Raw genomic sequence first — 13,835 nt, forward strand, 5'->3', positions numbered from 1 at the left:
CATATCCAAATCTCTATAAAACCCCATTCTGCCTTTCCATAGAAATAATCTTTCCTTTCGAATGCATACAGTGACATGGAGACTCAGGTCTTCGCTTAAGGACTGTTTCCTTAAGACTTTTTATTCCTGTTGAATTGCTTTTAAAAAAATAATTCCTTAGCCATTCCTTATTGTATGCATTTAGAGGGCTAAGCCCTTTAAAATGGGCACAGCTATACAGCTGTGCACCTAAATCTGCTATTTTCAGAGATGTGCAGACTGCGTCAGTGTTTTTGGTCAGTAAGTGTTCTCAGTCCAATTTTCCTTTCTCAGCTTGGGATTCATACAGCTTTCAGTGCCCCCTTTCGTTTGATGCCGTTGCTGTACCTGCTGCAGTGGCACAATGTCTCATTTGCTGGCTTAGTAGAACAAATGTTCTTGCTGCTAGGAGAGCACTACGTGTAAATGAGTTACCCAGCTGAAAAGGCAGGCAGAGTAAGTACTTGTACTGCATTGCTAAACACAAGCACAGAGCTATTTGTAAGAGGCACACGTTAGGTTTGTTTTGTGCCCTGGGCTGCTTATGAATATCCATGGAGTAGCTGGGCCTGCATCAGTCTCGCTAGAGTTGTTTGGAGTTGTTTATTTGAATGTTCTTTTTTGATGATTTTTTGGTGTTTCAGGGTTGATAAAAGCTGTAGACAAAATCCTGAGCTGCTGATTTACAGCCCAGTTACGTGAGAAACTGGCTCTCTTACATGCTGCTTTCTGGTATTTGAGTTTGCAGGGGTTGGAGCAACACATTACCGGCCTCTGGCATTCATGTCTTCCAGGTACCTGTTTTGCCTCTGTTGTGCTCTGGCCATCATCAGGCGTTGCTCTCCCACATCTCTGAGGGGGAGCTGAATTATCATCAAGGCTCTTATATCTGGGGTTGGTGGAGTTATGCTTGCTCTGGCAGTAGTTCTGCCTGCCATATGCATGCCCTGAGGTCTCATTTGTGTTCTTGAATTACATGAGTTGAGCTCTTGAATTACATGAGTTGAAGCAAAAATCAAGCAGCAGCCTCTACCCTCAACCTGCAGCTACTAATCTGAAGAGCTACTCATTACTCACTGAAGTTTACACAAACAAGTAACTTTACAGTGAAAAATGCATCTGTTGGTCTGGTTCTGCAGAACTGTACTGAAGCATCTATGTACAGGGAAGGTACTATATGAACTGGCAAGGGAAGGGGGAACTGAGTTCTCCGGAACACGGTGTCCAGGTATGGTAACTAGTGATACTGGATTGGAACAGGGAAGATGTGTCCTCTGTGGCCTTTTCATGGACCAGGGCACAGCAATCCTGGTGAAGGGCTGACACTGATTTCTGGTATCAGGCACTGTTTTTTCAATTGCATAAACTGTAGAATATTATGTTAAAAAGAGGGAGAGGTGGGAAGGGCAAGAAAAAGGCACTCATAAAAAGGAATTCCAGTAAAGGTAAGGATTAGGTATGTCTTAGAAAGTGGTTATCCCTTGAAAGAAGAAATTCAGGTACATGAGCCACAGAAGTTTCTGATGGCCATTGGACACATCAATAATAATCTTGGGAAAGACAATTACTCCCTTAAAACTAGGAGCCATGGTAATATGTGGAGCAGCACAGAACAATAACTAGTATGTATATCTGTAACAGTGTAAGACCAGGGAAAATACAGCCCATGGGAAACAGAATCGATCTTACCAGCATATTAACTATAACTGTGTGAGAGAAAAATTACTGGTCCAGCTCTTGAATTACATGAGCTGACATAGCTGATTTTTTTTCAGTGCAGTTGTACTGATTAATATAGCACAGAATATGTTAATAGCTTAAAGAAAACGTTTCCCAACTTCACACAAACTAGAAACTTAATTCAGCAGCTGTAACTGTATTTTTGGCTTCAGGCGACTATTGCCTCTGGAACTTGGTCTAATGAACCATAACCAAGTTGCTGTTTGCTAGTTGTAGCTCCTAGAGCATGACCAAGCAGACAAGATTTTGCAAAAATTAATTATCAGTAGTGAAACTCATGAATCTAAGCCTGAGATGCTAAGGAAAGTGTATTTTGGGAAAAGCAAGCATCTAAATAATCCTGGCAGGGTAAACACACTATAACTGTATTTCACAAGAATACCCTCTGATAACTAATGGGCTAGCCAAGCTCCTATTTAAGCAACTAGAGTGATAGTGGTCTACTGTGGCTATGTATTAGCCAAATTCAAGAAAGTAACAAAATTAATGAAATTTTATTGGCAAAAATCAAGTTGAATGTGACCTATGTTATTCAAAAGAAGTGAGCCTCAGTTTAGTTTGTCAAAATACTTCAGTTTCCCAGCGGGATCAGGAATTATCTGTGCAAGAAAGAAAAAAGAAAATGTTAGTCTAAAAACAGTATCACACAAATATGATGTACTATAAAACCAAAACAACACAGTACTTCACAATATGATGTTAAGGCCAACCCACAAACAACATCTGAAAGTTACTTGTCAGTTGGCCTCATACTAGATTACTGTTTACAGATGCCTAAGAGCAGAAAGGTTTAATTGGTGGAAGAGAGAGTGCAGCCTACCAAAGGAAGAGTCTGGACAGCTGAAAGCACATACATCAATGTTGCTTGCCCCAAAAGCAAGGTATTTTAATAAATTAACATCTATAATCAAGTGCCTTAGGATTTACTTACAGTTCTTCCCTTGGCCACCACACTCTCATGGCTTCCTCTGGTTTGATCTAATCAAATCAAACACGTTTAGAAGGCATGGCTACAGAGGTTACAGTATCTTCAAGCAAGTGTGTTTGAACTACTCTATTTAAATTATTTGCATTTTCTCCATAGAGAAGAAAGAGAATAACTTAGGCATTTACTTCGGTGCTTTAAATTGACAGTATTGGGCCTGTTAATCTCAGCACTGTAAGACTGGTTTTCAGGAGAAATGTAGTAAATAATATGAAGTTACAGTATTATTTAGATTATGGAGAGCAGAACTTCCAGTGCCAAAATATATATCTATTAGGCCAGCCAGCCCTCTTTCATCTTAAACTCTTAATATCCAACTTTTCTCCCTGAGACAAACCTCTGCTAGCTCAAAGGATGTGACTCCTAGCCTCCAGTCATCCTGTAAAAGTTTCACAGCCAGGAAGTAAAACTAATTTAACATTCTACTGTTTTTACTGTCAATTAAAATGTATACTACTCTGCTAAGAGGCTGCCGGGACCTACTTTTTTGTTAAGACAACTCTAAAAGAAACAACAATACTTTGTCATCACCAGATGGCTCAGAGAAAGCCACATCTCTGTGAAAGCCACATAAATGACAGCGATCTCATCTAAACCAGGCAGCTCGGACCTGTAGTAAAAGTTCCATTATTCTCCTGAGGCTCGATTCAAGCCCACAGAGCATAAATGATGTCAATGAGTGTTTATCTGAACCCTGCCTCCTCTTCTGCTTGTAGTCACATGTAGGGGAATAGTAACAAGAGCTACTGTGCAGCAAGACAGTGCGCTCTGTTAGAGATCTGACCATGTCACACTGCCTCTGTGAAAAATCCTGCAGCAGCCTCTGAACATCACTTATACTTGGGTAGTGCCTAGGATCCACAGTCAAGACTCCACGGTACTTAATACTTGCATGGACAAATAACTGAGGTGATAGGTCAGACTCTGGACATTCTCCTGTTCTTTCAACTTCCATGCATACAACCAAAACTCTCTTGAGCAGTGATCAATTAGTGATCAAGAACTGTTCATGCCTGATTAGAGGAACTTGAAAACTCTGAGTTTGACCTATTGCCTCAGTTATTTGCGAGAAAAATGAGCTTTGCTGTATGAAATAGGCAGTAATCCAAAAGCTGTAACTATGAGTTTACTAATACCTGAAACATTCCTTATAAAAACTAACATCACTCAACCTTCTTGATGCTATCTCATCACTGAAAGTTGCAACAATTTTGTGTTTCACTTTAATGGAAATAATAACTGGATGTTTTCTAATAGTAGGGGGATTTAAGTATAAATAGTGACTTACTGTTTCACTGCCAGGTTTCCAACCAGCAGGGCAAACTGAAAAATAAAAAAAAGAGATAAAGAAGCTAGTAAAAGTAAATATTTTCACACACACTTGCTTTTTTGGAAATCTTTAATATTACCCTCTGAACCTGAAGTAAAACAGCACAGAAACGTAATATGTAAATACCTGCAACTATTAAATATGCAGTTTTCTTTATACGTGTGATAGTGTCAGTAACACATTTGTAACTGATACCACCTACCACTTCCATTAACTGAAAACTGATAATCTCTGGACGGATGTTTGTATCTTGGTTTAATTCTCATGCTCTTCTAGACAAAGTATTGGCAAAATAATATCTGAGAATTAACACCTATTCTTGTTGGACACTGAATTTGCATTATAAAATGCCGGTGAACAACATAGAGACCTAGCTTGTTTCAAAACCAATGCTAGGGAAAATCTGTTAAGCAAGAAAATCAGTTCAAAGACTCCACTAGAGACTGAGTGATTTTATTTGAAGCCTTGCTCACAAGACAAGGATTATAGCGTGCAGTCAGCATGCAGTGTGGCTGAGCTGCTTCAGAGAGCCCTGAGACCACCTGTGCAGTCACATGTTCCTGAGTGAAGCTCACATCCGTTCACAACTCTCTCTGTGAGGCTTTAGCCCCTGAGTTACACCATATTACACTGCTTTAAAGCTCCCTGCCATACAAAATACTGCAAATGCGATTCAGGAATTGTGAATGACTTTTTCCTCCTGCTCTGTGCAAAGAATCCAACAAAATGTCTCAGGAGGCTTGCCTCAGCATTCATGCAAAAGCTGATGAGATAGCAAGTACGACTGAAAAAGATCTAGTACTTTGGAAACACATTGCATAGATCAAGATTAATTTGTAACTAAATTAAGAGAGACTCATTTTCCTTACTGGGAAACTACTACATTTGTAGCCTAAGTATCAGCATTTATCTTTTCTAATTCTGTACAGCAAAGCATGATGATTTGTACCATTTCTGTTCATTAGTAAACTGCAGCTGTATCTCTTTCTTCAGATAAAGATACTTTTAAATGCTAAGTGAAATTGAGTTGAAATGAAAGTTAAGCTGCTGAACATTTGTATTAATATTTAAATAACTACATTTAAATAATTAATATGTTTGTTTAAATTCATTATTTAAAGATATGTAAAAAGTTCACCCTGTGGCTGAACTGCAGGGAGGAATACAGCCCTATTTGAGACAAAATAATGACCTGAAGTCAGTGGGAAATGCCTTGTCAGGGGAAGATCACCCTGTAAAGAAAACTAGTGGTCTAACTTTCACAGTATCAACATGTTTCTTGACATGAAGCACTCTCAACTGCTTGTTACAGATCATCATCAACAAATGACATGGGACAAGCACTGCCATGTTGTGCATCTCAATCCTAGTCTGCCAAAATATACTGAAATATTCGGCTTGATTATTCAGTGCCTCATATATTGTGCAGATTTATGCTTGTAGAAAGATTTTATATACATATATGTATATATGCCTCAATTCAGACTGAGAAATGCTTTATGCTCTGCAGTCTTACACAGGTGTAGAGCAAAATATAAACTACTATGCCAGAGGCAATCCAGGGAGGAACCAGGCCCACAAAATCTTGAAGCAGGACAATCAAAACACTTCACAGATACTTCATCATTCTACTCTCTGAAGATACTGAGTACCTTGCTTCCAAAAAGCTACAAATACACCTTCCAGTCTGAGTAAAGCAATTTCCAATACAAAAATATTTTAAAGAGCACCTTCTCCATGTTTGTCTGTGTATTGAAATGCTTGTACTAAACGAAGCGTTTCATCCACTGATCTCCCAACAGGAAGGTCGTTCATTGTGATCTGTCGAAGGATTCTCTTATTGTCAATAATGAAAAGGCCTCTGTGAAAACACATACAATTTTCTCTTTTTAGAAAACAGAACTAATTACACTATTTGTGTTCACGCACTATTTTACGTCTGCTGGATGGGAGGAATTTGATCTCTGCAAACACCATACAATACACACCACCTTAGAACACTACTTACCTAGTATTTTTTATCTGGGGGTATCAAATGAAATGAGCCGAGGGCAAGTTAAAAACAGAAGAGGAGATATGTCTTTGCAGAACATAAAACTAAATTTTGGGATGTGGCAGATGCTAAGATATTACAGAGATCCAAAAAGCAACCGGTAAAATTTATGAAAGAAATAGGCCATTCGTTACCCTCAGTCTTGTCTTCACTTGGACTTGGGAGGTCCCTGAATCACAGCAATTCTGGGGAATTCTCACTGTTGTGTTGCCCTGCTGTAGGCATCTGCTGCTGAGTGCTGTCAAACATGATGCCAACTTAGACCCCTGTTCAGGCTCATTATAGTTATTCTTTTGTGTTCTTCAGCATTTGTCTTGTCCCTGGGCATGAATGCCCAAGTAAAAACTGTTCTTGCTTTACAAAAATACCACCTTCTGGTGTTGCTTAGATCATTAACAAAGGAGTATGTCTGCATCTGTGTGGGGGTACCGTGATCCCAATCACACTAATGACTCCTCATGTATTTTCAAGTACTAAAGGAAGGCTTCATATGAAAGTTATTTAATGCAAATTATTTTGTGCAATAGTAACAAATAATTGGCATGACACGTTGTTAAAACGTTTTGAATTGTGCAAATGAGAAGGAAAGATCTCTTGTAGGTACACGCTGCAGAGTTGCTAATACACCATAAAACAAGATCATGGGACATGCCCTCTATCTCATATGAAAAAGTACCAGCCACTCTGGTAATAATGTATATAGCTTAATGGGTAGCATAAAAGAAAAATTTCAAATGCTTCTTTAACTATATAGTAAGACGTTCTACTCCAAGAAGGCAAAATGAACTGTAACAAAGTGAAATACCTAAGCGTATGCCCTTGATCTTCCAGATATACGCCATAGTCCTTTGAAATTTGGTGTGTCAAATCTGAAAGAAGTGGAATCTTCATTGGTCCAAGTCCTCCTTGTTTTCGAGGAGTATTGATCCTTTGAAAGAAATGAGATGTAGCTATTCTTTTGCATAAGTTTTATAACCTCTACAGAAAATTATGCCACAAACCAGAACAGCACAGACAAAAGGATTTACTGGAGGTGATTTTTTTTGTTCTGCACACAGGGTAGAAGAATGCCATCCATGGCACACCAGTAAACTCATAAACTGGGACAGTGTAATACATTTTTACAGATATTTACATCCATATAGCTGCATCCTTATTTTTTTTTTGTATTTGAAATATTTTGGACTGGAACATTATATATTTCAAGCAATACATATTAAGCAACCTTCAAAGATAAAGGTACTTTCATATACTAGGGTTTAAAACTTTTACCATCAAAAAATATTTTAAAAGTTTTATCCATGGCATCATGCTTTTACACATTATGATATACCTACAAATGCTATAAATCTGGGGATACCATTCTTCAGCTAAGAGGGACCCATGAATAATTTTTCATAAAAGACAAGATACATACCATGCTAAGTGAGTGAACTTTGAGTCCACTGAACATGCTACTACTTCGGTATTTATTGCTCTGAATTCTTCAATTCTGTCACTGAAGGCGATTATCTCAGTTGGACATACAAACGTACTAGATAAAAGACAAAGTCAAAATTTCTTCAACTATCCAGAAAGTTCACTGTTTTACTTATTAGTAACTAGCTTCTTCAAAGCAGTTAGATTTTTTGAAGTAAAACATGGAAAATAACTTGTGGATTTATCAGAAATTATTTCAGCTTTTATTTGTTTTTTATTGCCTCTTCAAATACACACCAAAATGCTGATTGATAAGTTTTCCAATCTCAGATTCTAGCTTAATTACAGTTTATTACTGAAGAAGATTATAAGCCTACACTTAGCTTATGATCTGGATGCAAGTGTATTTATAATTATTTTCTCCCGGACTTTCCAAATATGAAATGGCTAAATTTAAGCATGATATGCCAAGTCAGTGGAACATACTGTAACTTCTTGGTGCAGTGCATGTCTACTTATTTTAAGTATTTTAACTTGAACTTCTTTTGCTATAGAAGAGAGATAATGGTAAAAAAGATCACAATTCCTTGGTCTTTGAAATTATAGACAAAGTAAGAATCCAAGAGTCAAGTCATTCCCTTAATAACATTAAGGTAGTTATGCATCTCTAAACTGATAGATAAACTGTCTCTAAACTGATAAACTGTCACTGTACTGCTTATTCTGCTCCTCATTTTGAGGAAAACAATGGGATTGCTTGGTAGAAAGCAGGAGCGTCTTCAGTGAATCAGTGAACTTACTGCATTCCAAATAAAGGACGGTAATGTTAAATATTTTTAGGATGTGGGAAAACACCATCTCTTAATGTCCCTTCATACAGTCTGAAAAAAATAGATGAGATGCTATCTTCTGTTTGCATCAGTGATTTACAGCATAATACATAATGTAAAGGTTGCCTGACTAGATGCTACAGAGGGAAGGTTACTGTTGTTTCTGGAGAATTTATGTGGACAAATACTTTGTTATAATCTTACCACTGCATGATCAAAGTACAAATGCAAAGAATGCCTTTTCTCCCATCTCCCCCCTCTCTTCTACCAAACCCTAACCTAACAAAAAAAAAAAAAAAAAAAAAAAAAGAGAGAGAGAGAGAGAGAGAGAGAATAATAAGTGAATTACGAGTCAAGTGTAGCTGCACTCAGTTTGGTATGTCTACAATGGTTTTACTTACAAGTCAAGAGGATAGAAAAAGAAGATAAGGTATTTTCCTTCATAATCTGTTAATTTCAGCTCTTTAAATTCTCCACTTATGACTGCTGTTCCTTCCCAGTAAGGTGCAGGCTTGGAGACTGAAATATGAAGAGTCAAATTAAAGTAAGAGACTACATGAAGCACATGTTCAAAGTTCTTCACCAACTAGCTCATGTACATGGATAACTATTCTTACTTATGTTTGAAAAATAACATACTGCACACAATTAAAAAAAGTCAAACTTTCTTTAGAAAGTTCACAGCTGGCCCAGGTTACAGAATGCTGAAGCAATATGCATTTCAGTATACATGGAAAATATATAATTTGACAAAGCTGTGCTTACACATGAGCCACCTGATTCACTGATGATAAAGGCTGCATGTATGTTATCTGACATATTTAATACATCACATGTCCACCACTAGCTGATGACAGAACATCTATTTAGACTGAAGAAGAAACTGTTTTAGATTTCAGAAAATCATACTATTTTGTTATGAATAACTGCTGTGAATCATCAACACAGGATGGTTCAAATTCATATTGTTACTCTTTGGCCAAGAAAAACTACCTGGAATTGAAGACCAGAAGAAAAACATGCTGTAACGTTTAGAGACAAATGCCTAAAAATGCATTGTATATTAGTTGAATTACAACTCCTAAGCAAATTGTAATTTGGATATAGTTGTATTAAAAAATCCAATTAGAAATGGATGAAATGTAATATTTACCATACCTATTTTAAGGGCTCAATCTTGAATTAGAAAAAAAAAAAGACTGATTCTGCCAAGTACTATTTTCAGTATTAAAGCCCATAATAACGTGAATTCTCTGACAATGGTCAGGGTATGCTGGAGATATGAGGTAAAACTCATCTGAATACACTTGTGATGTAAAGGACATCACCATATAGCCCCAGGAAATTATTATGCTGCTGAGAAAAATCTATGGAGTCTTTATTATCTGGATGATGATTACATTGTTAGTCTTTTCTAGCTTTTCTTAGGACAACCCATAGCTGTAGAATACAGTCAGGGAAGATATAGAACAAGGATTGCAAAAAATACCCTAAAACATCAGACACATTGTGTCTGAAAGTGGGCATGCAGTCTTCTTTGGTTTCACTTTATACAACCCACAAATGATGTATTAATATGAGTACACAAAATCAGCAGATATGATTGACAAAATCAGTTTAGTTTTAAATATGTTGAAGAAATGCTCTTCTTCCTCTTAAGTCTCTTGTAAAATTCTTGATGATCAGATTTCAAGCTCTGGACTTCCCTCTAATGCTTTTTTACTCAATCTCTGAAGGTAAGGGACTATATTCAAGTGAGGGCAAGGACTCATGTCCCACTTATTTAGAGCTGCCCACAGTTTTTCCAAATATGTTGTTTCATTAGAAAAAACTGATACCCCTAGTCAAATCTGTAGGAAAAAATTCTCTTGAACTGATCTCCAAAATAGGAGGGAGAAGGAAGAGGAATTAAGTAAAATATGTTCTGTTCTGGCCATTTTTAAATGAGTATTATTTTTCATTTAAAAAACTTGTCTGAAATGCTGTAATATATATTACAAACAGAGAAAAAAAACCCCAAGTCGGTTTCATGGGTATCTTGGCTGGCTTCCAGTATTTTTCATACCATCTGTTTCAAAGGTTTAAAATGGAAGTTCTGTCTTGGCTCAGTACAGGAAACGGATTTAAAACTGTAAATTCTCTCAGCAAAGATTACTGCCACTGTACTTTTTTCTATTTGCAGTTCTACAAAACTGAAAAGTCTAAGAGCAGGTGACCATTTGAACAGGCACCACTGAACATTTAACTGAACTCCATTAAAGATGCTTGCGCCTAGATCTGCCGTGTAATTAAATGACAAGACAGTACAGATACAAAAACTACTGTCAAACTAAGTCCAGTAACAACTGAAAGCAGTACTGGCATCTAAGTATCAGACATTTTGTACTGTAGTTTGTGATGTGGTGCATTAAATGTGTGATATGGTGTGGAACAACCCAAGTGACCTTTATGCAAAGAATTAGTACTTCTAATCGCAGTGAGAGCACCAACTACTTCTACATGTTGTTTACAGAGCTTCTCCTAATTTGTTCCCTACTTCTGGGAACACAGACCTCGTTGAATTAGCTGTCACTCTATCACAATAAAAATGTAAGTCTGGAAAGGGCCTTGAGCAGTCCTTCTGTCCTTCCTAAGGCCTCCCCCAGAGCACAAAATGGATGCAGCATGCAAACTACCATGGCCACAAGTTTAGCTGGAAACGGGGCAGAAATTCAGAAGCCGCCGGCTCGTTCAAGAGATGGCACTTTTGCAGGGAGCAAACCGCAAAGCTCGAAAAGCGTTAAGGCCCACGGGCAGACCGAGTACCTCAGCTCGCTTTCGGCGCTGATCCTGCACAGGCGGCTGGCAAGGGTCGGTGCCCGCCCGGCCGCCTCCACCCAGGGCCGCCCCCTTCCCGCGCACCCCCGGCGGCAGCTGCCTCCCTGGGCGCCGCGATGCCCTCCCGGATCGCGGCGGGCAGCCGGCGCCGCCCCCGCCCGCGGCACTCACCGCCCAGGGGCGGGTTTGGCTCCGCCGAGCGGGATCCTCCCGCCGCCGCCGGTGCCGGTGCCAGGCCCCCCCTCCCCGCGCCGCTGACCGCTGCACGGCGCCTGACGTGGCTCTCCCCCCATGAGCCTCGCTGCCGCGCAGGCACGCGCCCCGCCCCAGGAGCGCGCCCTCCCCCGCGGCCGTTAACGGCCCCAGCCCGGGCCCCGCGGCCGTTAACGGCCCGCCGCCACGCCCCGCGTGCCGCCATGGGGCGTTCGCCCGCTCCCCCGCGGCGCCCGGTCGCCCCCCCCGCGGCGCGGCGCTCTCCCAGCCCGGGGCCTCCTTCCCGCTCCCCGAAGGAGCTCGCCCCGCTCCCGCCCCGCACATACTCTTGGCCTGGCTGAGATGCAGCGAGTGGTCGGACACGGGCAGGCGAGCCGCCTCCCCCGGGTAGACCTGCCCTCCCGCATAGTAGTGGCACTGCTCCTCGCCCCGCGCCCGTCGTGGCTCCTCGGGCTCTGCCGCCGCCCCGCGAAGCGCTGCCGCCGCCAGCAGCGCCAGCAGCGCCCACCGCCCGGCCCGCAGCCGCCGCGCCGCCTCCATGGCCCGCAAAGAGAATGCGCGGCCTCGCGGCGCGGCCCCGGGCGGCAGCGGGGGAGGAGCCTGGCTGCCATCACATGCACACACGCACACACAAACAAATATCTATATATTATATATATATGCACATCTGTAGTGTGTGTGCTTTGGTGCATGATTGCAGAAGGGAGCCATGCACTGACCCGAGAGATTTCCCATCTGGTATCTCTCATCTGCGGCAGTGTGGGTTCTGCGGATATTGCCTAATACGGGGTTGCACAGCGTCTAAGCTGACCGGAGCCCTGATGGTGGTCTAGCTTAATACAGACATTAAAGAGAAAGCGTGCTGCTTTAGGCCTGGCATCTTGCATCGCTGCCACAGAGGCAGCCGTTGGTGAATGAGCTCCACGTGGTGTGCCTGGTGGCTGCATTAAAAATGTGGTTAAATGGAATTGAGGCTACAAAGTGCCTTTTTTATTCCGGATGTCTTGGCTCAAGGTTGGCTCGTGAGAGGTCGTTTTCCTCAGTGCTGAGGTGGTTCATATCACAAAGCAGTTATGTATTTATTGCACTTACACATAGCTAGAAGGTAATTCAGTGTGTGTTCAGTAGCAGGCAAGCCAAGAGGCACTGAGGAAGATTTTGAGGAAAAGCAGCACACTGGAGCAAGCAGCATGTAAAGCTTTATAGCAGTACAGTGTGTAGCTGAACTGGATTATGCTAGGCAGATGCATTTGGCTGAGACAGCTCAGGCTGACTGTCGAGTGTCTCAGTTAAGTTGTAATCAGGATCGTTGAAAATCAAGATGTGAGAAAGAGGGAGCTGTGCCGCAGGGAAAGAAGGACGCCGCGAGCCTCCTGCCCAGGGAGCGTGCGGGGACTATGTCCCCTGGGGACGCTGGTGGGTCAGGAAAAACGTTATTCCACCCTCACTATGTCAGGCTCTTGCTGAGAGGCCTCTGCGTCACATCCCCTCTCCGTTTGCAGATGATTTGTAATAAATGTACCTTCAGGATGGTAAAGTACCTGCACCAGAATGGACAGTACGATTTCTCTCTTTTACAAAATGATACACAACAGGCATACGAAGGACAGAGCCAAAAGAAAATGCTGAGGGCCATTATCAAAGAATATAGGCCACCATAACAGAAACAAAGGATTAACAAGTCACCTATCATTCTATACTGTGTCTTGGATAAATCTTGTTATTTTTCTGGCTTTCCTACACCAGAGTCCACTTTTTAAGACAATATTTTGTAAGAATAAATTCAAAGAACCAGGAGAAACAAGACCTTGAAGACTACACTGTGATCTTAGTCTATCTTTTCGCCTATGCTCTTACTCCACTGCAGAGGGAGTTCATTTCGGTTCCCACCTCTTGCCATGTTTGCATTGAAGTTACACTATAGGTTCTACAAGGTAGGGACAATGTTTGTAAAATGTCTCTGTACAATGTCATTCATACCTACAGCGTCACAGTAATAAACTTATTCAGGCGTATATGCCAGCCTTAGGGGGCTGAAGGTTAGCGAGGATCAGAAGGGTAAGGCTCCGGAACAGCCTTCCAACAGAAATGGGAGCAAAATAGTCCCATAGCTATGGGGCTTGATCAGTGTGTGTGAACAAATTAAAAAAATCCATGTATGAAGTGTCTGCCTACAAGGGAAGATGGCTCATGAGCCCCCCCACCCCTTCTTGTTCTGTTTTTTCAAAGTGAGAAAATATATCTCTTATACCTCTTAAAATGTTGGAAGCTGGATAAAATCTGATCTCCTTTTCAGTGCTGCTGTTGAAGTTTGACTTTCCTCCTCTACCAAGGACATGTGAATAAAAAGAAGATGTACTTTATGCATTTGCTCATGCAAATTGTTAAGCACTCTGGCCCTGGTGGAAAAAAGTGCTTAAAAACACTTGT

At 41.0% G+C, this 13,835-nt stretch overlaps 1 protein-coding gene across 3 annotated transcripts; it reads right to left on the reverse strand.

The window, feature by feature from the left end:
- Nucleotides 1-2,233: 2,233 nt before the first annotated feature.
- PRDX4 (peroxiredoxin 4) lies at nt 2,234-12,006 on the reverse strand. Of its 3 annotated transcripts, XM_064498331.1 has the most exons (8): nt 11,364-11,625; nt 8,777-8,894; nt 7,544-7,660; nt 6,932-7,054; nt 5,804-5,934; nt 4,032-4,066; nt 2,690-2,736; nt 2,234-2,357 (listed from the first exon to the last, which is right to left on the reverse strand). In XM_064498331.1, exons 1-8 carry the CDS (start codon nt 11,608-11,610, stop codon nt 2,354-2,356), a joined length of 822 nt encoding a protein of 273 aa, XP_064354401.1. In that variant the 5' UTR covers nt 11,611-11,625; the 3' UTR covers nt 2,234-2,353. The 3 variants fall into 3 exon arrangements, with proteins under 3 accessions (XP_064354401.1, XP_025959191.2, XP_064354400.1); XM_026103406.2 differs by lacking the exons at nt 2,690-2,736; nt 11,364-11,625 and adding an exon at nt 11,732-12,006; XM_064498330.1 differs by lacking the exon at nt 2,690-2,736.
- Nucleotides 12,007-13,835: the final 1,829 nt, after the last annotated feature.

Source organism: Dromaius novaehollandiae, chromosome 1 (genome assembly GCF_036370855.1).
Source record: "Dromaius novaehollandiae isolate bDroNov1 chromosome 1, bDroNov1.hap1, whole genome shotgun sequence".
Lineage (NCBI taxonomy): Eukaryota > Metazoa > Chordata > Aves > Casuariiformes > Dromaiidae > Dromaius > Dromaius novaehollandiae.